Below are 24,226 nucleotides of genomic sequence, written 5' to 3'. Positions count from 1 at the left end.
TTTTGGGTTCCAACCTTATGCTTAAAAAAACATAAGCAATCCTCATACCTCAAATGATGTCTAATGCCTCATTGGGAGACCAACCAAGTAGTTGAAGCCATGAATGATAGTTGTTTTTCCTCCCCCCACCAAAAGAAGAGTAAACCAGGAAGATCTTTTTTAACGTTTATTTTAACACACCACGGGTTGAAGAGCTAGAAGTACAAAAATCTACTTCAGCTTCTTCTTGGGGCGCAGGTTGTTGGTGTGTCCGCACTTCTTCTTGCGGCAGTTGACAGCACGGGGGTGGAGGCGGGCATAGCACCTGGAAAACAGAGGTCAGATTTTAGGTTACACCTTGCATAGTTCTCTACCTTAGGCCCATCCTGCAGGAAGCAAGTCACGTTCCTCATGCCAACTTAATACTAATTGTAGAAATAACCTAGATTGCTGTCAAGACTCAGTGATTTTACAAGACTACACCAATGTTGGGTCAACATTAACATCCCACTCGTTAAATCAAAACAGGTCATTAACCATTTATGGCAGAACTCATGGTAAATGATTTCAAACAATTTGGCTTACTTGCGGCATATCATCTTGTCACAGTTGTACTTCTGGGCAAGCATTCTGAGGGAAGGCTCAATGATGCCACCACGCAGACGGAGCACCAGATGCAGGGTTGACTCTAAAACCGGAACAACCAGCCAAGAGTCAGCAGAGGATAGAATCTTGTGTACCAGAACCTGGAGATTGCGGTTTGAATTAGATCACAGGTGATAAGTCTAGACTTTTACCTTTCTGGATGTTGTAATCCGAGAGGGTACGCCCATCCTCCAGCTGCTTGCCAGCGAAGATCAGACGCTGCTGATCAGGAGGAATTCCTGCGAAACAAAAAATCACCCTCGAGTAGTTGCCATGAAAACCCTGCTTTCTAATCCCTGAGACTACGACAGGCCTCTTCTATTGGAATTAATTGAAGCATAATCAAAACTAATATAAACTTCAGATATCATCTGACAGAGCAGAGGCCCAGGTATGTCCCAGATTTAACAGTGGGCTGGCCCACTCGCTACAATAACGAAAAAAATAACTCAGCAATGTAATGCGAGAATAATGAAGACCCATGAAGGCTCGGAAAGGGTTCAGCTCCAATCAGTGACTGACAACCTCATAGCCAATACTTCGATGAAGAAATGTTTTGACCGCTTACCTTCCTTATCCTGAATCTTGGCTTTGACATTTTCGATAGTGTCACTGGGCTCGACCTCAAGAGTGATGGTCTTCCCCGTCAAAGTCTTCACGAAGATCTGCATCTTTGCGGCTGTTGGGAAAAGTCACGATTATCATGTGGCTCACCAAAACCTGAAATCGTATTTATCCCAAATGAGTTTCACAAACTAGTTAGACGAAGGTAAGTGGAACGACCATCGGCTTAAGACAGTATTCATCAGGTATAGCTAGAAAAAGATTCCCGCTAGCTGACGTGCCGTGGTTAGCCGTAGCAGGAGATACTGGATAGTGCGTGGCCTAGCCACATGCGGCCTATCGACGGTACAATACCCTGGATTTATATGTACTCCAGCGATCACAGCCAATACCTCTATGGTGTAGCGGTACAATAAGCGGAAACGGATCAACAATGGAACATTTCTGTAAGTATACAACTGTTATTTTATCCTTAAACTCATAAAATAATATGGACAAAAGTTGCACCCACCCGGCCACTAGCTGAGCCTCAACGAAAAGAGAGCGGAAGAAGCGGAAGTTATATTACGTCACTTCCCGAACCAAAGTGCGTAAATATCGTTCGTTTTCTTTCTTTTTTTCGTAGTTAAATTTAATAAACTTCGCATGATATGGTATTATTATAATATGTAAATTTGACGATATGATGTTATCATAACGTCAAATTATTATTGATATTAATAGGAGCGTTGGCAGATTCAGATATAAAGTCTCACTGCGCCCTGCTGGTGTAATTACCGCACTGCGCTAATTTGATTGTCAGTTGGTAATTATATCACATTCAATCTAATATAGTTTACGACTTACGACTTAACTAAAGAGTTTCTAAAATCAAAATATTTTATATCCTACTCAAGGGTAGAGAAAACCCTACATACAACCTTTTTAAATCAGTTGCGCCCGGAATAACATATAGGACTGCATTTATTTATAATTTTAATTTAAAGTCCAAATGCAATGAGCTTATGTTGAAGAGTGAGAGCAGATATTTTAAGTTATGTCAACCCTAAATTATGCATAATACTTACTGAAAGAGAAAAGTGTCAAGTGGATGTAGAGTCTCATGTCAATGTATAATTGGGAATTGGGTTTGGCCTATACCTAAAAATAAAGTCACATATTTACAAATGTACATTTGGCATGCATAAAGTTTTTATCAATAATTGACGTAGGAAGCATGTTGACGTTGAATTATTCGAAATGTTCTTCCTTTCCATGGGTTTTGCATTTCTACATGGTGTCCACCATACCAGAACTCGGTGGCTATCTTACCACTTGTGTGCGACAGAGAAAGTGAGATATCCAACATGGTTGTTGCATCAGTGAAAGCATGATCCAGAGGATGGGAACCATAACCGGCCACCAGGCAGACCTCAAGCCTGTCTCTCACCGTACCTGGGTCCCACATGGCCCAGGTAATGCAACAGGACTCGGCTCACACCACAAAAAACACAGACGGAACCTCCAGGCCTTACAGGGTCATTCTTGGTACGGTGCAGACAACCCGTAATCTGTGTAGGACCAAACTCCTCAACAACTACCGGATGCTTAGAGGGGAGAGATGACGTGACCCCCTCAACACCAAGAGCCAGAGCTGCCTGCCTCGGGCACTGGAGCCACCTCCATCCAGACGGAGCTGAGGAGGTGTGGCCCGAAGGCAGCTATAGGTACTCTTTCCCCCCCAAGTGGTGAGGAGTCTGTGTGTGTATTTATATGACCTTTTACCGAGGCAAACGTAACCATTAATAACAAATATATAAACATAATCATCTATCACAACCAGGATCGATCCTTTTTACATTTTACATTTACAGGTATATGCTTATAATGTAAAAATAATAACTAACCTAATAACTACTTGCATTAAACTAGTAGTTAGTATTGATGTTCTAGCATAATACTATGCATTATTAGGGGTCCGAGCAGCGAAGCTTTGTGAAACGTTTTTTTGTGAAACGTTTTTTTTCCCCTCAAATTCTGTAAAAGTCATACTGCAGATACCGTTAGTTATTTCTCCTTACCAGATTGACCTGAACTCAAAATTCTTTCATAATATTAATCTCTAGAAACAGATGCATCATGCATTATGCAAGAACAAAATGGTCATATAGGCAAAATGGGTTGAGACTGTGGACATTGTGGACGTTGGACGTTAACAATGCAAATTTTCAGATCTGTACGATTTTAAGAAAGCCCGTAATTCTCTTGTGGAATGTGTGCTTGGAGTTTTCTTGATGTTGTGCGCTTATTAATAGACATTTTCACGATCATTGCCACTCACCATTAAACAGCACCTGAAATTCATCAGGCAATCAACATTCTGGCTCATTAGTTTCCAAGAATTTGACTGCCAAGACACAGTATGGCATTAAGGGGAACTTCTTTGTTAACCATTTTTCCTTCATAATGAACTCTGTCATATTAATATTTCTTCCATTAGTGTTCTTGACCACAAATGTTTAATTTCCCCAGAATTGCAAAGATTTTTCAGGTATTTGCTTTTAAGAAAGCCCTTAATTCATTTGAGAAATGTTTGCTTGGAGTTTTCTGGATGTTGTGTGCTATACATTCACCATGTGAATGAGGCTACATTTCAGGTTTGTCAGTGGCCCAATGGGATAATGCCTTGTACTGGTGATCCTTAGTTTGAGAGTTTGAATCCCGATAACAGCATTATGAAGAAGCTGAACATGATATTCGGCCAGTGCTCTGCAGCCCAGTCACCTGATAGCCGAGGCACAGTATGGCATGAAGGGGAACATCTTTCCTTCGTAATTATATGTCATATATAACTTCCATTAGTGTGTTCTTGACTTTTCATTTTGCTTGGACACCGTTAGTCACCGCTTGCGGTTATATTTATTATTATATCTTGATTGAGACTAGGTTACTTTGACTGTGAGTTGTTTTCTATTCATTGCATCGTTCTGTCAGGTCTGGTTTGAAATTAACTTTTAAAAAAACATTATTTTTGACCAACGGTTCTTTGTTTTTCTTTAAACAATGAGTAACAGCCGGGGAATCTTTGGCTAGTTTTTGTTGACATATTATAGATCTGTCCTGTCTAGTCGTGTGTATGTGTATGCATGTGTGGTTGACTCAGACGGATTTCCCACTCTGAAAGAGGATGTGCGGTTCCATAGCTATGCCTCCCACTATAAGCACTTATTCTTGTGGGACTGGACCACACCTCATCAGTCTGCTGAGAAAGCAGCTCAATCGCGTTCACATTTCAATTCAAGTCAAGTTCAAGTTTATTGTCAAGTTTGCATCAGTAGAACAATGGCTAAAAGAAAGAGTTTTTCAATAGTGTAAACAATTTACAAACATGCAAAAGAGTGGATAGCTATAGGAATAAACTAAAGTCAAATCTTAAAAAGAAGACTCATTGCTTTTAAAGACAGCAAGAAACAGAAAATGATGCATTGCTTCGTCAGCCCTTTTTTGTGATGCGTGTTTGAATTTTTCATGGCTCTGGCCAATTTTTGTATATTAAGTCTTAAGAATTTGATGCACACAACGATAACTATATTACTCTTTGTTTTCACACCAGGTCATAGAGTACTATCACAGCTAGAGGCACTGACAGCTAGACAACCAGACAAGCCTCCCCTCTGCGGGTCAACAGACCAGTTAGGAAGCAGACATAGCCCTGACCTTACCAGCACCGTCCTTGAGCTTCCCTTCGATGTTAAACAAGCATTCTTTACATTTCACATATTTGTAGCTTCTTATGGCTTCTGTGTCTGACTGCGTTTAACCCCCCAAAGGAAGATTAAGCTATGATTTTGGTGGAAGTTGTATTTATTCAGCTATTTGAAGATCAGTCAGGCATTTAGATAATAATTTTATTTATTTTTTAACTCATCATAAAATCAAATGTTCAATAATATGCAAAATGACTGCATGTCAAATATTGAACAGCTACAGCAACTATAAGTCTCGCTTCAGCCATGCAGAGGCCTTCTCCTGTCCAAAAAGGAGGTCTAAGTTGAGTTGGTGTTAGCGGAAGATTGCTGAGACTGGATCCCAGTGCCCTGTGTCTCTGTGGTTTGTGTAGCTCTCTGCTAATCTCACATGTGTGTTAAGAGACAAAAACAGAGCAAGTTGTGGTGTTAAGCATTGAAGCAGAGGAACAACAGGACCTTTGGTGTATCTCTCTCTCTCTCCCTCTCTCTCTCGCTCTCCGTCGCTCCATGCATCACTGAACATCTTCATCCATAGCGCCACGCTCCCCCTTGCATGTTTACTGTTAATAATTGGAGGGATTTTCCCGAAGGATAGGTCTGTGTGTTTAGAGAAGTGAAGGCTAAGCTCTCACTGGGTTTCCTTCACGCATGGCTATCTGCGAAGCGTGTTAAACCAAACACAGCCCTGGTGAAACCTAGCCCCTCCCTCTCCAGCTTAGAAGAAAAACAGGAATAAATATTGAGTGTCTCACCCGTAAGTGTCCATTGTGTGTGTGTGTGTGTGTGTGTGTGTGTGTGTGTGTGTGTGTGTGTGTGTGTGTGTGTGTGTGTGTGTGTGTGTGTGTGTGTGTGTGTGTGTGTGTGTGTGTGTGGGACCAGGGTCCTCTACCTACAGTATATGAGATCTTAGGAACCTCGATCTGGTTTGAGGCTGAATGACCACAGCTGAGAGGAGGCTCTCTTATGAAGCTGTAGTGTTTATTTAAACCAAAAGAACAAGCATTCCCCAACTATCCTGTTTTGGTGAAGCTGCACTCTATACTTGCAGTAGTAATAAGGTCATTTTTCTGGGCCAAGTGTTACCTGACTAAATAGTAAATGCCCTGCTCACACAAAAATAATGTGCACCTTAACGTAGGATTTGTCGAAAAGCATCTGCAGAAAAATCTAAAATACAAACACACAGTGTTATGCAGCTCGACAGTCAGAGTGGAGCGCGGTTCTTTAATTTTCAATAAAAATTAGCATTTTGGCCAACAAGTGACCGACAGAGTGGCTGTGCTGTTTGTCCCCGAAAGGCAAATACTTACAGCAAATTCGCAGATCTTCTTATAGTTTTATTTTTTGCGTACAAGGGTGTTTCTGCAACTACGGTCACTTTTGACTCTCCCAAATCAAAAAAATCAACCTTTATGAATTTGAATTTTAACCATCAGAGTCTGTAATATATATTAACAGTTACACAACATTGCATGTAGTCATTAAGATTTTCATCTGGAAACTTGTTGAGGTTTTATGGTTTTCATCAAATGAATCACAAAGTGTCCTTACCGCAACATTACAATAACGTGCATTTTACACATTTTCAGTTTTTTAATTTCTTTCACATTAATACATTTAAATAGATTTTCAGCAAGTTTTATGCATCATTGTAATTACTGCTATAAAATAGTTTATTTTATGTTTTTCTCTACACCATGGAAAATGTTGACAGTAAGCTTGTATGACAATTGTGTTCATTCACACAAAATATACTTTTTTATTTCTAATGTGTAAATCATCTCTAAATTAGTTTTGAAATCCCTTTGCAAATAAAAATCATAATTATAATCAAAATAAGGCATTGCTGCGGTAATGACATCTTGTGCCGGTAAGGACGCAATGGGGAGCATGTCTATGTCCCCACAGCCCGATGGTCTAACATTTCTAAGTAATCTAACTATAATGAAGGGTGTGTCTGTCTGTCTATTTGTGTCTGTCTCACTCCTATTCTAACCTCTCCCTGTCCCCTTACCCTAATCACGCAGCTGTGATGCCTAAACCTAGTCGCCAATTTCAGGAACATAGGGCTGTGGGACCATCGGGCTGTGGGAACATAGGGATGACCCAATGCAATGTGAACGGTAAATGTAAATGCAGGCATGTATCCTTAACAATAGGATACTGCAGGAAGTAAACTCAAAAAAGGCATTACATGTGTCATTAGAGACTGGATTAAACTGATTTTTAACAATATTATGGCCTAAAATGGCTTGAACATTAATACTAATACACTAACATTAACATCGTAATGTGCGAGGCACTAACAGCCTCTCACAATACATTTGTGTACCAAGTACTAATTAAAACGAGAGCAGAGTTCCTTCCAAACCGAGTCCATAAGCTTCATGTGCCTTGTCGTGACTGGTTTGGGTTCTGGCACAAGTCCAACCACACTCTCGTGTGTGTACCAGATCACATCATCCTTCATCGGCCAATAAAACCTACTGGCCCCAACGCTGTGCATTGTTTTGACCAAGGCATAACTCTCAGTGTCGACATCTTAAATGATGCCTTGGTAAGGGTCATTGTCGTACAGAACGACACACCATTTCCCGATAAGCTCCTCATTGACATCAGGAATTGGTTGTATTGCCTTGGTGTCCTGGAGTGTCGGAGGATGCTGATGGAGGTCTGATGGAGGGCTGATGGAGGGCTGATGGAGGGCTCCCACAGAAGGCTCTGATACAGGAGCGAAGGTGACACATTTTGTTTTTTCCCCTCTGGTTTCTTTTATTTATCCTCCACTGTCTTCTTTTCAGATTTGTCTCTCTTTTCGTCAGTTGGGAGACACTCTTTATCTGCCCTTTCTCACTTCTTTTTTGTAACGCTCTTTATCCTTCTGGAGATACGCTTCGTATCTGGCCGGGTCTTTTCTCATTTCCTCTCTGCATTTCCTTGATCTTATTGCAGATGAATTTGGTCTCATCTAGGGGTTGAACAATTTACATGTTCATGTTTAGTTTACAATAATAATAATTGATGGCATAACAGACCATAGTAATAACATGTATGAATTTATAAAATGGGTGTAGTTCCCATCTAATATTTGCAATATAATATATCACCTTGAATTTTTCTCTACCGCGACACAATGTCTTTACCGCAACACCTAAAGCTGCTGCGGTAAGGACATGTTGCGGTAATGAAATTTTAGCTAATATTGCAGATTCATGGCAGCTAGCAAGGATTGCTATGTTAGCTTTGACTCTTAGCAACTAATATACCTGAATTAAACAGTAATATAAAAGTATTTTTTAAATTTTGTTCGAAACACACAATTTCTATGCTGTATGGTAAGGACACACAATAAATACCTCCAAAGAAAGTATGATCTTTACCTTGTTTTTGCTTTATCTTGAGGGGCACCTAGTGTGGGTGGCCCAACCTGTCATCCATGTGCTCACTTACCAATTAGTGTTTCCATAGAAACCAGATTTGACCCTAACCCTAACCCTAAGAATTCACAGTCACATTTGTCCAGCGTCGCGGGAAGGACTCAGAAGTGTGGGACAGGCGCATTTAGACGAAAAAATCCAAACTAAAAATATAATTTTAATACAGGGTAAAGTAATATGTTTATGAAACAATTGCATTTAAAATAATGTCATATTGTAATTGAATTACCTTTTTTTACGCATCTCAACCTTGAGACCACAGTGGTGGGACATGAACAGAAGTGGTGTTTGGATCGGTTTGGACCCATAAAATGCTTCATAAATTGTATTAAATAACATTATTTAGTAATGATTTTTAGGTCAAGATGTGTTATAACACTGTGTTTATACTTATCAAGCTTCAAATGATTAATCTTAACATGAATCCCAAATTTCACTACTGGGACTTAAGAGTGCCCGACCTGTAGTTACAGAAACACCCACAAACGTGTTTGCAAAGTGTGTGTTGGTGACTGTGCCCCCCTTCCCCCTCCCCCGATAACTGGGCGGTCTCTGATATCTCTCTCTATCTAATTGGTGAACCACCCGGTAGCCGTTACTTCTGGGCGTGGGAGCCTCTGGGCCAGTATAAACAAACACGAACCGCTCACCAACACTGGACGCTTCACGTGGACCTAGGCGCGCCTCTCTCACACCAAAACACGAGCCGAATCATTATTGTTATCTTCGCCTTCTTCTGTGAATGTGCCGTGCCGTGACGAACGCCGGTAGGTATGCCAAATAATGCAAGCGTAGCAAAACGCATAACAACAAATAAACAGTTAATATAAAAAGCAAGTGTGCACCGCAACTGAAACGTTATTCATATTCCGTTGTTGTTTTTTTCAGAATTGGAGAAGAAATGGCGTTCAGTGTCTTGCGGAGTTTCACCTTGGAGTTGGACAGGCCGTCCGATGCCGTGTACACCAGCGGGGAGGTCGTGTCAGGACAGGTGGTACTGGTGCTTAATAATGCTAGCAAAGTGCGCTCCATGAAGGTGGTAGGCCGTGGGGTCGCCATGGCTCACTGGCTGGAGAACTGGACCGTTGGGATGAACGCTGAGTACAACGACTACACTTCCAAGATCACCTACTTCAGGAAACGACAGCATCTCATAAGAGGTCAGTAGGTTATAATGACTTGTAGCTAACGGAGTACCCTATATTGATTGACATGGGGTAATACCAACACATCCTTGCTCTCTGTATGTCTCTTGTCTTTATCTTCCTCTCTGTATATCTCCGTATCTCTTTCTCTGAGTTTGTTTCTATTTTTCTCTCTGTATCTTTCTCTGAGTGTGTGACTCTTTCTCTGTATATCTCTCGCTGTATTTATCTTTCTGTACCTCTATCTTTTTTTACCTCTCTCTTTAATGTGTGCTTCTCTCTCCCTCTCCCCTGTGCAGGCCATCTGGCCAAAATGTGTTGCGTAGAGACCTTTGAGAGACCGAGAGCCAAGATTAACATCGTCTGCTCTCAATGTGGGCTTGTGTCCTTACATTAAACACACGCCCATTACCACTTTATTCACATGACACAACAGAACGAGTGCCGCATGGCTGTTCGACCCAGCCTGCATCCCCACACTCTTGTATGTGTGTGTGTGTGTGTGTGTGTGTGTGTGTGTGTGTGTGTGTGTGTGTGTGTGTGTGTGTGTGTGTGTGTGTGTGTGTGTGTGTGTGTGTGTGTGTGTGTGTGTTTTGTGTTTGTGACTGAGGGTACACCATTAGGCTGTCCTTCACTCTGGTGAGATATGAATCCATCCAAAGTGTAAATAAATGATAAATATGTTAATGTTTGATTTGCACGGGTTCAATGGGGCTTCTCAAAAACACCCCATTTTTGGACAGGTGTCACACATGCACTCATACGCACAGGCACTCAGGAGAGTGTGTATATTGGCAAGGGCCCTATTTGGACCTGTATAAACAGTCTTTATCTGGGGCACAGAGATTCCAGTAGAAACAGGATCAGAACAACAAATATACATACAAACGAAAGTCATAGATACACCACATTAAAAAAAAGTACAAAAAGCAGTTATTTTAAAGAATATAAAAATAAAGTCCCTCCTGGCTGCCTGCAAAATGCACGACGGTCGCTATGCAAGACACTTTAGCGTCCCTCCGAGAGAAGGCTCGGCTAGAGTCGGTAACTTGGTTCGCCGGCAATTTTGATGCCAGCCCGAGACCGATATAACTGCTTAATCCGTACTGTTGGCCTTTCCTGTTTCTGACAGTGGCATAGAAGTCTCTCAAAATGCCATTACAATGCTTTGTAAACGTTTCTACTTCCAGGCGCTGCGTGATATGGAACTCTTCAAACTTTCAAAAAATGATTGGACGTCATAGCAGTAATGTATAGGCCCACTATACAACAGTTAGGAACCAATCAGATCGCTGGATTTAAGCCACCGGTTTTATATATATATATATATATATATATATGTATGTATGTATGTATGTATGTATGTATGTATGTATGTATATATATATTAGAGCTGTCAGTTAAACGCGTTATTAACGGCGTTAACGCAAACAAATTTAACGGCGTTAACATTTTTATCGCGCGATTAACGCAATTATTTTATAAAAAAAATAAATAAAATTTCTTTGGCTCAAAACAAAGAAGCAGTAGCCTGACTGCTATGTTCAAATGACATTTGTTCAAAGCAGTCGTTTAATTGCACTATAGGCTCTTTTTTTGTATCGTCCTGTTTTGATCAGTGTATATGCCAATGTTGTTATCAATAAAAAATCATTTGCACAAGGCAAGCCGATGCACTTCACCATGTTGATAAGAGAATTAAAATGAGAAGAATTATGGGACAAAAAAATCAAGGGATATTTAGCATAGAAAAAGAATTTGCGATTAATCGCGATTAATTAGAGTTAACTATGACATTAATGCGATTAATCACGATTAAATATTTTAATCGCTTGACAGCTCTAATACATATATATATATATATATGTATGTGTATGAGAGAGCGATTTTTGTTATTGAACCTTGTTATTGATGTTGTGTGAATGATGTTTGATTTGAGACTATTTACAGCATATCAAAACAAAGGGAAGATTTAGAGAGCTGTGATTGAATAGTGGTATTGGTAATGTTTCACCATCAAATAAAATACATATTTTCATGAGTATCATCTCAACATGAGATGAAAATAATATCCAGTGTGTATATGTAAAACCCATTGTCACATTACAATACAAACATTGTATTGTATTTAAGAGTCTGGCTGTGGACACACCAAACACATGTGTCTTCCACTCCTTTTCAGCTTGGTCTCTTAAAGTCTATGCCCTCCCTGTGCTATTTGTGCTTGGAAGATCGCTAAGAGCTTTTGTATCGCTTTTCTTTAATTTGAATGCTTTAGTACCTCCTAGATTTTATCTTTTAACTGGGTTTTTCTTTTTGTTTTATAAATATCCTTTTCTTAATTTTTATTTATTCGTTTATTTTAGTTTTATTTAAGCACATATTTTTCCTTTCCCTTCAGTAACATCAGGCATTCATTCCAGAGCCCGACCGATATAGAATTTTTAAGGCCGATACCGATACGAATATTTTGTGATTTAAAAATCCGATATGTCGATATATCGGCCGATATATATATATATATATAAACACATTTCCCTAACATTGGTTATTTGTAGTTATCCTTTAAATCCTTTTCCCTCTCAGCTAACACGTAACAACAACAAAACTGGACATGGCAGTCATGAATTAAGTCATGCTTATCGACTTTAGAGAATTGATGGGGATGTTCTTTTAATTGTTATTCAAGCAATGTATGTCTCATGACAGTTGCCAACTTACCATGCACACACTTGCACACATGAATAACACCGATGATCTCCTTCGATCTCCGTCATTCACTCTGCCTAACTCTGGCTGTTTCAGCGGGTTTGGGCGTTAGAGCGCCCTCTGGTGGACAATTTCTTTTTTTTTATATTCATTTCCGAATAGTTTGAAAAATGCCTAATATCAGCCGATAATATCGGCCTGCCGATATATCGGTCGGGCTCTAATTCATTCACCAAGGTTTGGTGGGACCATAATGAACAAAGGTCAAAAAGTGAATGAGTACAAATGAAGAAAGCTTAAACGTCAGGAGGAAGGAATACAGAACAAATAATATTTGAAGAAAGATTAATGTTAGCTAGAGGAGTGAGAGTTCTGAAGTGTGGCATGTGTCAGTCTCTGTTGGTTTGGTTCAGAGGAGCCTGGTCTCTGGCAGATGTTTCATGATGGAAAGGGGGGGTGTTTGTGGTCCGTTGTGCTTCTGAGAGGATTTTTTGGATTGATGGGGTGGTTACACAGTGACAGTCTGTGCCCTAGGCTGTTTCTATCACTGTCAACAGCTCTGCAAGGGTGGGGCTTCTGGCTTATCAGGTCCAGGCAGACAGCAGGTGTGTGTGTGTGTGTGTGTGTGTGTGTGTGTGTGTGTGTGTGTGTGTGTGTGTGTGTGTGTGTGTGTGTGTGTGTGTGTGTGTGTGTGTGTGTGTGTGTGTGTGTGTGTGTGTGTGTGTGTGTGTGTGTGTTTTTTTTACAGATCCAGCTTGGTTTTACTTCAGAATAAAGTTAAGAGAAAAAGGGGTTCATTTAGAAAGAAAATAATATCCACACTGATCTTGTACCACGATCAGCTAGAGACCCCCCACATCCCTCTCCCTCAGCTGTAGTGGCTCTACTGGGGAAGGCTTTTCCCCAAAATTCACCTGTGAGGTGCCCCATTGTGGGACTTTACAGCTCATGAGCCTACAGGTACGGGCCCAAAATGTGCACGTGTGCACATTGTAAGCTTGTACCTGTAGGTTTGTGAGCTGTAAGGCCTGTTGGCTTGTGACCTGGTATGACTGTATGTCTTGCCATGTCATTGTGCACATATATTGGTGTACAGGTGCACGGGCCTGGGTCTGCAGATCCTTCTGGAACCTATATAGTTTTGTGGTTGCATTACATTAGGGTGAGGTGACACATGGGTTAGATCCCAATGGTCAGAGCGCAAAAAACAGCCGGTATCTGTTTTGCCTCGGATGTCAGATATAAAGTCATGGTACGATGTTTCAATCTCACTGCTGTTGTGTATGTGTATTTGTATCCGGCTTGTATAATGAAAAGAATATGTACATAGCATTTTAAGTATATATATTGATCAATTCATGCATTGTGAATAAATTAGAATGTGATTAATTATTTTATGTAGATGTAAATATTAATTCTTGTGCAAGTGGCTCAGCAAAATCCGTTACTTCCTAATGACGGATGTTGAATAATGGCCAAGCAATCCTACTCAGAAGCATCAGTCAGCGGTTATATCTGTATCAGGACGACAATTTCACGACGGGCCTCCCCCGTTGCTCCCCGTTCGACCTCCGCCAGGGGGCGCCGAAGCTCCGGGCTCCGTACCCGGACGGTCCTGTTGTTGGAAGCATGCAGCTGTCAGTAGCAGGAGCCGCGTAGAACGACAGGCGGCGGCCTGGAACATTCCAACCTATCGGGGAAGAAGCGTAAACAACTTTTGTTTTTGAGGAAGGGTTATGAACCCTGAATCTGAACTGCTGCGATATTAAAACAGAGACATTAAAATGCTTCCGTGTATGTTATACAAATATATCTTCTGGCCACAACTTTTAGAAAGTCCTTTGTGTCCGTCTTTGTACGAGACTGTAATAAAACGATCCTTACTGATTAAACGAAACCAAATCTGTCGTTTAATTCAAGTGGGTTATTGTCTTGCCGGGGCCTAGGGTAAACGGCCAGTATCATGGATTTCGTCCCCTCCCAACTCAGCTTCCCAACAATGTAGACATACAAAAGAAAAGTCCTTTATTGGACCTTTATCCCAAATAAGCAGAAAAAAAACAAATATATCACTTGTAGCTGAGCAGTAAGAGGGCTAAGGTTCACTGCTGATCTTTTAACCTAGCTGCCACTGGGCAATCAGTGCCCACAACCATACACAAACACCAAATCAACTAATCATCCGACCCACTCAAGCACATCAAAGGCTAGCACACAAGGAAACATACACTAAATGAAGGGACATTAACACAAACACGATGGCCTAACTTCCAACTCATAACCATGACCAAGGATCATAACATCTCCCCTCCTAATATAAAAAAAATCCCCAAGATGCTTGGTGGTAAGCCACGACAACAACAGGCGTTAATAGCTTTGTGCCCCCAGGTACAGACCAAAACCTTTTTTTTTTTAAATGGGAGGTTCTTGCAATTCGAGGCATGCTCAGTAGGCCTGTTTTCGTCAACTAACTATCAATCACCAGACGGTGTTTTTCTCGGCTCAGTCTTTTCCACACCCATTTAAGATCTTTATGCTTCTATAGGCCGGCCTACCATGCTCAGCAGAGGCCTTACGTAACGGACCAGGACCCGCCCTCTATCCAGAGGCGTGCTATAGCTCTGCCTTGCCTAAGCCTGAGTCAGTGCTTGTTTTTGCATCTCATACGAGAGGAACACACACAGGGACGCTTTGAAAACTAATTTGCACAAAGCCCAGACAGTATTTGAAAACCAGCTCTCGTTCGAAGACCACAACAAACGCCTCAGGATGATATTCGATAAACTGAAAAAGCTTCAAGTCGTCTTGGACTCTCCAGAAATCGACTCGCCTCCCGTCTTCAGCAGTGGAGATGTTGTGTCTGGGAAAGTTGTTTTGGAACTCACGGGGGAGTCCAAAGTGGAATCCTTGAAGTTGCACGCCGAAGGTTTTGCACGGGTTCACTGGACAGAGTCCCGTTCTGCAGGCTCCAGCACCGCGTACACCCAGAACTACAGCGATGAAGTCGAGTATCTGAACCACAGGGAGTCTCTGCTGCAGACAGGTCAGTTGGTGGTCCAACGTGGAATGGGGGACTGGGTTCGAAACCCCATTCATTGGCCTTGAGACACGGTTTTTAATACTCGGATACTAAACGTATATTTAAAGTAGCTTTTAAAGGCTTGCGAATTGAAGGCTAACGTGTCAATCCACTTCAAACCCACTGGAAGGAGAACCTATCGTATAATAGAAAGTTTGCAAAGGTCCTTATATGTGAATGATTTTGTGTGCTCTGTCCTTGAAAGTGTAGAAGTTGTCATTTGCAATTACAAACTCGACGCATCTGAAGTACCAGGCGGGTCGCTTTTGTCTAATGAAATGTTATTTGATGAAGAAAAGTTTTCAGACAACTACCACGTCCGATTTTTTTTCTCATGTTTGCACGAATTCGTCGAAAACGCTGCGAATGAGTTGGGGTATAGCTGCACAAATCAACTCTGAAGGACTCTTTCTGCTTAGAAAAACATCTTTCTGTATAATCGAGAACCGCCCCTCTGGTTAGCGGAAGTGGCCATGTGATTGTTTGGCTGTGTGGATACCGTTACCCCAACGACTGGGAAAGCACCACTCCACATGTTTGCACTTTTATTTTTCGATTTCATCTTATCTATCAGTGATTATATTAGAAATATTGTTTCGAATTAGTTTCATTTTCGTACTGCGTTTGTGCTGCAAAATCCCTAGGTATACATTACCCTCACCTGTTCAGGGAGGTGTTGAACTACATGCAACACTGCGTTTATTATACTAAACGATTGAATACTTATGACCTGTCAATTCAGCAATACAAGTTTTCAGTCTGAACAAGGCGTGACTGCAAGGCTTTATACGATCAATGGATTCTAAATCAGTTTGTTTTTCTTCTCCTATCTCAGATAACGGCGAGATGACCCTGCTCACTGCCGGCCGCCATGAGTTCCCCTTCAGCTTTCAGCTCCCAGAGGAGACGCTGGTGACGTCATTCGAGGGAAAGCACGGCAGCATCCGCTACTGGGTCAAGGTGAAGCTCCACCGACCCTGGGCCACCATGAAGAAGATCAAGAAGGAGTTCACCGTCATCCAGCCCATTGACATCAACACGCCTGCCTTGCTGGTGAGCATTCCCAACTGACTCCCAACTCAGAACTCGAAAGCTACTCCAGAGCTTAAGACATCCACTTTAATCTGCAATTAAACATTTCTTCATATAACGTATTCAATTATTTGTAACTCTTTTTAAAAAAATATTTTTATTGATTGTTGTCTTTTCGTGTAGTGAACTTTTGACCTTATAACTTATTTTTACAGTCACCCCAAGCCGGCACGAAGGACAAGATGGCACGGGTGTGGTACCGCAACTGTGGACAGGTGTCTGTCACTGCCAAGATCGATCGCAAGGGCTATACACCAGGTGAGGGTTCAGAACCTGGTTTACATGGCTATCAGAGCTCAGAGGGCTTAAGAGTTTTGCTGCATTAAGGTGAATACTATTGCACTACTAGTTTTGAGCACCTAGCTGTGACGTAAACACAGTTAGTTTATGCCATAACATGTTTTCCCCCCCCGGCCCTGGATGAGAAACCAAAGAGTCAAACAAGAAACCTATTTACTTTTGTTAGCTAACATTGCACCAGAGACAACTGTTTGTCAGTATTTTTTTTGATCATTTAATGCAGTCATTTCTTTAGCATTTCACTCAAGCAATTAACAAACATCCTATTAAATAGTCCCTTTCTGAAGTTCCTTCGGCTCTTGGCTAAGCTGTGATTCACCAATGCTCTTCCCACTGTCCCCCCTGTGGGCTGAGCCGACGGCACCAGCTAAACCCCCCCTCTCCCCCTCGTGTCCCTCCAGGCGAGGTGATCCCAGTGTTCGCCGAGTTTGACAACTCAACGTCGCGCTCGGTGGTGCCCAAGGCCTACATCACCCAGACCCAGACCTTCATCGCCCGCGGCACCATGAAGCAGAAGCGGGCGGTGGTGGCCACCCTGAGCGGGGACGTGGTGGGCGCCCGGCGGAGGGTGGCGTGGCACGGTCGAGCGCTCAAGATCCCGCCTGTCGGCCCGTCCATCCTGCAGTGCCGCATCATCAAGGTGGAATACACGCTCAGGGTGAGCCCGGTTCTGCTGAGCTCTCATTGGCTGCACAGGAGACGGTAGAGCTACTAAAGACATAGAGTGTCAAATCATAATATTAGCGTGGGACTAAATGTAATCAGTCTTATAAGTTGCCAAACTTAAAATGTCTAGCTCTTTGTCAAAATATTTGCCAGTGAAGTATTAGTTAGTGAACATGACTTTGTCAATATTTCCAACCTGATGTCCGGCAACTAAGATTGTCTAACGGATTCTTCTCTGCTCGTTCCAGGTTTGCGTGGAGGTGCCTGGGACCTCCAAGCTGTGTCTAGAGCTTCCCCTGGTCATGGGAACCATCCCCCTCCACCCTTTCGGAAGCCGGACCTCCAGCGTGAGCAGCCAGTACAGCGTGAACCTGGAGTGGCTCCGCATGGCCATCCCCGAGCAGCCAGAACGTAAGTCCCCACAGAACACCCGAGTCGGGGGCGGGGGGGCCGGGCGCCTTGTTACTCGGGTTCGTTATTGGGGCCTTACAGGCTCTGTGTATTGCTATTGGTGTGCGTCAGTGGAGCTCACGATTGTCCTCTCCCTCCCCTTAGCTCCCCCAGACTACAGCGCTGTGGTGACCGAGGAGCAGGCGGGTCATTGCAACCCCGCCGCCCCCCCGGCGCCTACGGGAGACCTGAGCAGCATCATGGCCTTCGTGCAAGAGTTCCGCTTCCGCCCGCCGCCCATCTACAGCGTGGTAAGGATCGCAGACGGAAACTTCTCCTTGTTTAGCTTACCATCCCCAATGAAGCCATAATACGAACATTTCTGAAGGGAATAGCCATTCAAGTAAACACATTTTAAAGATTACATCACGCTTGTCTGAGCTGGTCGTAACCAGTCTGTCTTCATGTTTGCAGGTGGATCCTAATCCCACGCCCCTTCACATGAGGCCTCGCTGTATGACGTGTTGAACTAGCGGCCCCAGTGGAGTGTCAATCAAACCCTGAATCAAGAGATTTGTTCTCTCTCAAAAAGAACCTCACGTGGCCACCGGCCTTGGCAGGCGTTCTGGCGCAACTGCTGCAGCGCTATCGGGTGGTCGGAGAAAGAGGAGGGCACGCTCGCCTTCGAGCACGGATCCAAGAGGGACCCCTCCCTGTTTACAGACTCAAACAGGAAGCTCATACCCTCTCTACATCCTCTTTTTCCCAAGTGATTCTTGCTCTGGATGAAGAAACGGCACACTTCCCTTCCCAATCCTCAGTCCCCCGTCACAAAGAAGCCATTTTCTTTGTGAGATTTAAGAAGTTTTGGAGGAGGAGGGGGAGGGGAGTTAGTTGTGTTGTGAAGCGGGAGCAGTTGGTGTCTACTGTAAAGACCCAACGCTTAACCGATATGACCTTTGTTGTGTGCCTTTTGATCAATCTACTGTAAACTCATCTTCTCAGCAGATGTAGCTATTTCATGTGAAATCACAGCTAACTGATATGCATAGGGGAAACTTTGTACTTTTTTGTTTTGCAAGAGATTTGATGGGAGTTGTCCATCCTCCAATTTGTGTCTTTCTGAGATACAAAAGAAGGAAGAAACAGAGGAAAGGAGGGAAGTTGATACATTTGAGATTAAGGCGGAGCTGCAGTAGGAAGTGATTGGATGGCACTGTTACATTTATTTCAAACAACCTTCAGCAGGAAAGAGGAGGTCTGTTACTGGAGGAACACAGCCTGATAGCGGCTCAGCAAGTAGTAGGGGAGGAGCGCAACGCAGCAGGGAGCTGCGAGCACCGTGCGGTCTGCAGTATTTTGATGGGTGCCAGATGGCTGAGTCTCGCTGTTTCTTAGCTCTTTGCTCTGTGAAGTCAAGAGGCACTGGGCGCTCGGTGCCTTAGGCTCCCGAGATGCCACTCAATGTGTACGTTTGTGCAAACAACTGAACCATTCCAAACACGGAGGAACAGCGTTTTGTTCTCCGTACCAAATATAGAGGGTGTAGGAAAGAAGGTGTTCAGGGTGACAGCGGGCCGTTGAGCCATGTGTGACATTTTCAAAGTAATGTATTTTCTATAAATGCCTACTGTCGATTCACATGTTTGCATTGTTTTTGTAGTTTTGTAATAAAAGTACTCTGAAAAAATATTCTGTTTGGTTTCTTTGGCAACTCTTTGTTGAGATGTTGTCGAGAAAGAGGCTGTGAAGGGACGATTACATGATCTTTGGCCTACAGTCGCACTGTCACTGTGCCAACAAGAGATAATTACATCCAAAGAAGTAGCAGGAGAATTCTAATGTACTACCGTGACACGAATGTTTTCGACTCCATTTGTGTGTTTCTCTCTTTATGACTTTCCCTGGTACACAACACTGCTTTATATCACTAAGTCAACATGTCATGTACAATGTGTTGCATAAAACTTTTGGGTCAGAGATCCTCTGGGTTGGTCAAACTTCCTCTGGGTTGGTCAAAAATAGGGGGGGGGTCTCCGTTTCAATTTTATTCAAAAAGCCTTATGGCATGACCATTGTTGTAACAGTATTACTGATACATTACTGATACATTATTGATCTTTAATTTTTACACCCGATGGAAGTATGTTTTCTTTCCCTACGAGAGTTTTCTACTTTTTTAATGCATATTAATTAAAAGAAAATATATCTACATTGGTAGTCAAGGCGGGGCCCGAAGGCGGCTGCCTTAACCATACAGGGCTGGGGGAAACACTGAAATTATCTTTAGGTTATGTCTGAATAATTCCCTACTGGACTTTATAAGTGAAAAATAACAACCTGTAGCGGTGTTGAAGGTCAAACCTAACTCTTGGTTGATTTCTATGAATTGGAGTTAATATTAGATGTAACGACCTTGCCAGAGCTGCCAGTGTAGCTCTCTGGCACGTTGTAAGTATCCCTTTCCCACCACCCCTGCTTCCCACAATCCCAGTGTCAAATCTTGAGCCGGAGAGTGCAGGGTTTGACCATTATCTCTGAATGTATGCCATAAATACCATCACTAGTAAATCTGTAACTGTTTATCTTTCGTGATAAAAGGGTGAGGTGAGTCTGTTTTTGGGTCTGCAATGTATTCCATTACCTATGTTAATATATTCTTACATCTAACTTGTACTGTAATCTGTAAATGGAGTTCCATCCCATTTGTACACAATTGTACCCTCCAAAATCACGGATCCAATAGAAATTGGACGACAGTGGGATGTATCTGTGTTTTATAAAATGTAAACAAATGACAGCCTCTTTTCAACACAGAAAAGCATCTGCTTCTGGTTTCAAAAGTATTATGATTATTCACTGTGTAATTGAAGTTGCTTTGCAACAATCTAATGATTCAAAAGGCCCAGGAATTGTATAGAATGTGAGCTAACCTGAATTGAGGGCTGTGGTGCATTAACTTTTCCAAATAACATGCTATCAACCTGAACATTTCTAAAGGACTCAATGCATTTGTGATTTAACAGGGGAGAAAACATGTGCATTAATGTCTCGATTACCAACATAGCCTCTGTTCTCCGGCCTCCAGCCATCGCACCAGGCCTGCTTCTTGGGTACATTTTTTGGTTAACATTTACAGATTACAGCGAACAACTACATCCAGGGATTACTGTAGCAGTTCACATCATCACACACAATTCCTATTGGTATGAATTTCTCTAAGTTAGAAGCAGTAGGTCCTGTGCATTTGTGTGTGAGTGAGTGTGTGTTTGTGTGTGGGTGAGTGTGTATTTATGTGTGAGTGAGTGTGTGTTTGAGTGTGGGTGAGTAAAAATAGTCTTAGAGTTCAGGCGTGGCCCTGCCTCAGGAACCTGTTATCATCGGTGAGCAAGATGATCTGGGCTTCATTCTGCTGATGTGGTTACACTCTAAGCAGAGAAAAAACATGTTGAGTCAGACATATGTGCTCGTCAATAGTAATTAAGTTTTCTCCACAAAGGTGATTATGTCTGTGGTAAAATAACAACGAATATTAGCATGAATAGAGAACGTGTGAGTAATGTGAACGGTTATAGTGTTGTCCAACCACAGTGTGTCATTATCTGGTTCAGGGCGAGATCTTCAACGAGGTCATGAAAATCAAGATACCTGCAGTCTCTCTCTCTCTCTCTCTCTCTCTTTCTCTCCCTGACCGCACACACACACACACACACACACACACACACACACACACACACACACACACACACACACACTCACACACACACACACACACACACACACACACACACACACACACACACACACACACACACACACACACACACACACACACACGCACAAGCACAAGCACATGCACAGCATTGAAAAATGTTTGACAATAATAATAATAACAATTCATTATTTGACGCTTAAAATGACAATAAAAGCGAATTCTGATCATTACAACTTTGTGTACTTCCATGTTTGTGTGTCTGGGAGAGTATAGATGTGTGTATGTGACGGTGTGTACGTGAGTGCTTGTGTATGTATTATTAGCTCACTGGTGAAGTCCTCTACCAATGTTAACCATTCCTCCCAAACAATGACAAAGCAAGCGACTCAGTAATAATATCCAATCACGTTGCTAAGGCAGAGTCAGCTGGTTTACTTTATTGGACCAATCCGAATGATAGTTGAATAGGTTGGTGCCACGTAAAATACATGCCCAGGAATTTATTATCCTGAGATAACTGATCATTACGAAACACCTGACCTCGGAACAACTGAGTCCTGGGCCATAACCTCCCCTAAATGTTTTATTAGCCTGTTTCTGCTTTATAATGACACTTTTATGGTTAGAATAAAATAATCATGTTGGATTCAAGCACAGCTGAACCCTGAGACAGAAGACGTTTGCGTATGTCTATGAGTTTACTCTTTGTGTGTTTATGTATATATATGTATGTATTTATATGTGTGTGTGTTTTTTTATATGTTTGTTTGTGTGTGTGTGTGTGTGTGTGTGTGTGTGTGTGTGTGTGTGTGTGTGTGTGTGTGTGTGTGTGTGTGTGTGTCTGTGTGTGTGTCTGTGTGTGTGTGTGTGGTCTGTGTGTTTGTGTATGTGTGTGTGCGTGCGACGCGTGTGTGGCATGTGTCTGTGTGTTTCTGTGTACACGTGTGTGCGTGTGTGTATGTGTGTGTGTGTGTGTGCATGTGAATGTAAATCAAAAGTTGTATTATTAGGAAACAGAAGAGGTGAAGAAGAGGTGGTACTTTATTACAGTGGGCTGTAACTCCCGTTGTAGTGACCTTGCCTTGCTTTATGGGGCAGGGCTGGACTATTATCGTTCCTGTTTTGTGGTGTATGTACCTGTGTGAGTGTGTGGACAGGGTTTAGTTAAATGTAGCGGACTGTGCCGGGCTGACGCTAGGCTAACAGCCCTCGTTAACTTAGTTTAACGGTCTCCATAAGGTCATCACCAGGATATTGCCACAGCATCGGCCAGCATCAGCACATTGCTGCGGCAACCCCTACAAGGTGACCAAGAAGAGAGATGACTTAAAGCTATACTAATGTAGCTAAAGCAAAAGTTATATATTGAGGACGACATTCCCCTTCTGTTTATCATTCATCTATGTTGGGTTCTAAATTCCCATGTGTCATCGCAGGCCCCGCCCCTTCCTCTCTCAGCCAATCAGTAACTCATGGATTAGGAGTACAAATGCGTGCCAACGCACAGAGTATGTAAACACCTCTCAATCATGCTTGTCGCTTGCCTGTTGTTTTCATTAAGAATCGCAAACCCTCCTCCATCCCCTTCTCCTCCGGGATTAGGCTCCATGCGTCGACGGAGAAAGAGATTGGGTCCTCCAGGGCCGAGGCACGCCATCCATAGTCACACCACCACCAGCGTCTAGACACCATCATGGGGGAATCGTAGGGATGGCACACTTCATGGATCCATCGACCCGAAGAAGAATAACTGGATGTGTCTAATCGCCAAATGTGCTATACATAAATCTTGTTGTTCATTTGAATGAACAACAGACACACACACACACACACACACACACACACACACACACACACACACACACACACACACACACACACACACACACACACACACACACACACACACACACACACACACGCACACACAGTGTAGGTGGACATCTAGCATATGTGTGATTGTGTGAGATAATGATTAGGTACCATGGAGGAAGATCCTTTGGCACGGAGGTCAAACGATGAATCTCTAAGTTCTAGGACTCTATCTCTCTCTGTTGGTCTCTCTCCGTCTGTCTCTCTTTCTCAACATGGAAAATCCTTCATCTGTGTGGAGTATCCCCACACCGTGGCTAAAAGAGCAGCGTGACTGCAGCCACTGCTGTAAGACCTGCTCCCAACGGCGCCTCCTCTCACTCCAGGGACACAAGCTTGTTTTTTTTGTTCCTCGTCTATCCTGCTCTCAGTCCTCCTCTTAGCCTCGCCCCTCCATCCCTCCCTCCCCTCCCCCTCTCTGTCTCTGTATCTTTCTCCTTTCCCCCATCCCTCTCTCACTCTAACCCTCCCACGACTCTATCCCATCCCTCTCTCTCTCCCTCCCCTCTCTCTCTGACTTTCTCTCTCTCTTCTCTCTTCTTGTTGAGGTTGAACAACATTTAAATTGTATAGTAAGAGGTTGAGAAGATAATGGAATATGTTCCTTGGGCTTTGCATATTACCCCAACCTAATAATAAGAATAATAAGAATAATGAAAACAATGATTATAACTCAAAACCAAAACCCAACCCTGGAACCTAACCCTAACAACAAAACCTAACCCTTAAACAAAACCCTAAAACCCATTAAAACAGCACTAATAGGAAACTCTTAGTCTAACACTGTTGAATGAGCGCTGAAAAACAAATGCCAAACCCTAGAATAAACTCATAGGAGACCCAAAAACCCAACCCTCCAATCCCACCATTAGGAACCCCTAATCCTAACCCTAGAAAACACAAAA

At 42.6% G+C, this 24,226-nt stretch overlaps 2 protein-coding genes and 1 long non-coding RNA gene across 5 annotated transcripts; 1 reads left to right on the top strand and 2 right to left on the bottom strand.

Moving 5' to 3' along the window:
* Nucleotides 1–152: 152 nt before the first annotated feature.
* uba52 (ubiquitin A-52 residue ribosomal protein fusion product 1) lies at nucleotides 153–1,784 on the bottom strand. Its single transcript, XM_030372840.1, has 5 exons — nucleotides 1,700–1,784; nucleotides 1,193–1,303; nucleotides 777–863; nucleotides 565–667; nucleotides 153–304 (listed from the first exon to the last, which is right to left on the bottom strand). Exons 2-5 carry the CDS (start codon nucleotides 1,293–1,295, stop codon nucleotides 211–213), a joined length of 387 nt encoding a protein of 128 aa, XP_030228700.1. The 5' UTR covers nucleotides 1,296–1,303; nucleotides 1,700–1,784; the 3' UTR covers nucleotides 153–210.
* A 5,890-nt stretch (nucleotides 1,785–7,674) lies between these two features.
* LOC115555686 (uncharacterized) lies at nucleotides 7,675–8,847 on the bottom strand. Its single transcript, XR_003978900.1, has 2 exons — nucleotides 8,297–8,847; nucleotides 7,675–7,884 (listed from the first exon to the last, which is right to left on the bottom strand). It is a non-coding gene; the product is annotated as an uncharacterized LOC115555686 (long non-coding RNA).
* Nucleotides 8,848–8,979: 132 nt separating this feature from the next.
* On the top strand, nucleotides 8,980–19,426 carry arrdc2 (arrestin domain containing 2). 3 transcript variants are annotated; one of them, XM_030372681.1, is made up of 8 exons: nucleotides 8,980–9,120; nucleotides 9,242–9,513; nucleotides 16,122–16,339; nucleotides 16,534–16,636; nucleotides 17,080–17,336; nucleotides 17,593–17,755; nucleotides 17,900–18,045; nucleotides 18,209–19,426. In XM_030372681.1, exons 2-8 carry the CDS (start codon nucleotides 9,255–9,257, stop codon nucleotides 18,260–18,262), a joined length of 1,200 nt encoding a protein of 399 aa, XP_030228541.1. In that variant the 5' UTR covers nucleotides 8,980–9,120; nucleotides 9,242–9,254; the 3' UTR covers nucleotides 18,263–19,426. The 3 variants fall into 3 exon arrangements, with proteins under 3 accessions (XP_030228541.1, XP_030228539.1, XP_030228540.1); XM_030372679.1 differs by having other exon boundaries at nucleotides 8,986–9,124; XM_030372680.1 differs by lacking the exons at nucleotides 8,980–9,120; nucleotides 9,242–9,513 and adding an exon at nucleotides 14,805–15,250.
* The last annotated feature ends 4,800 nt before the right edge of the window (nucleotides 19,427–24,226 follow it).

This window comes from Gadus morhua, chromosome 12 (assembly GCF_902167405.1).
Source record: "Gadus morhua chromosome 12, gadMor3.0, whole genome shotgun sequence".
In the NCBI taxonomy this organism is placed as follows: Eukaryota; Metazoa; Chordata; class Actinopteri; order Gadiformes; family Gadidae; genus Gadus; species Gadus morhua.
This window is presented reverse-complemented; position numbering and strand designations above follow the sequence as displayed.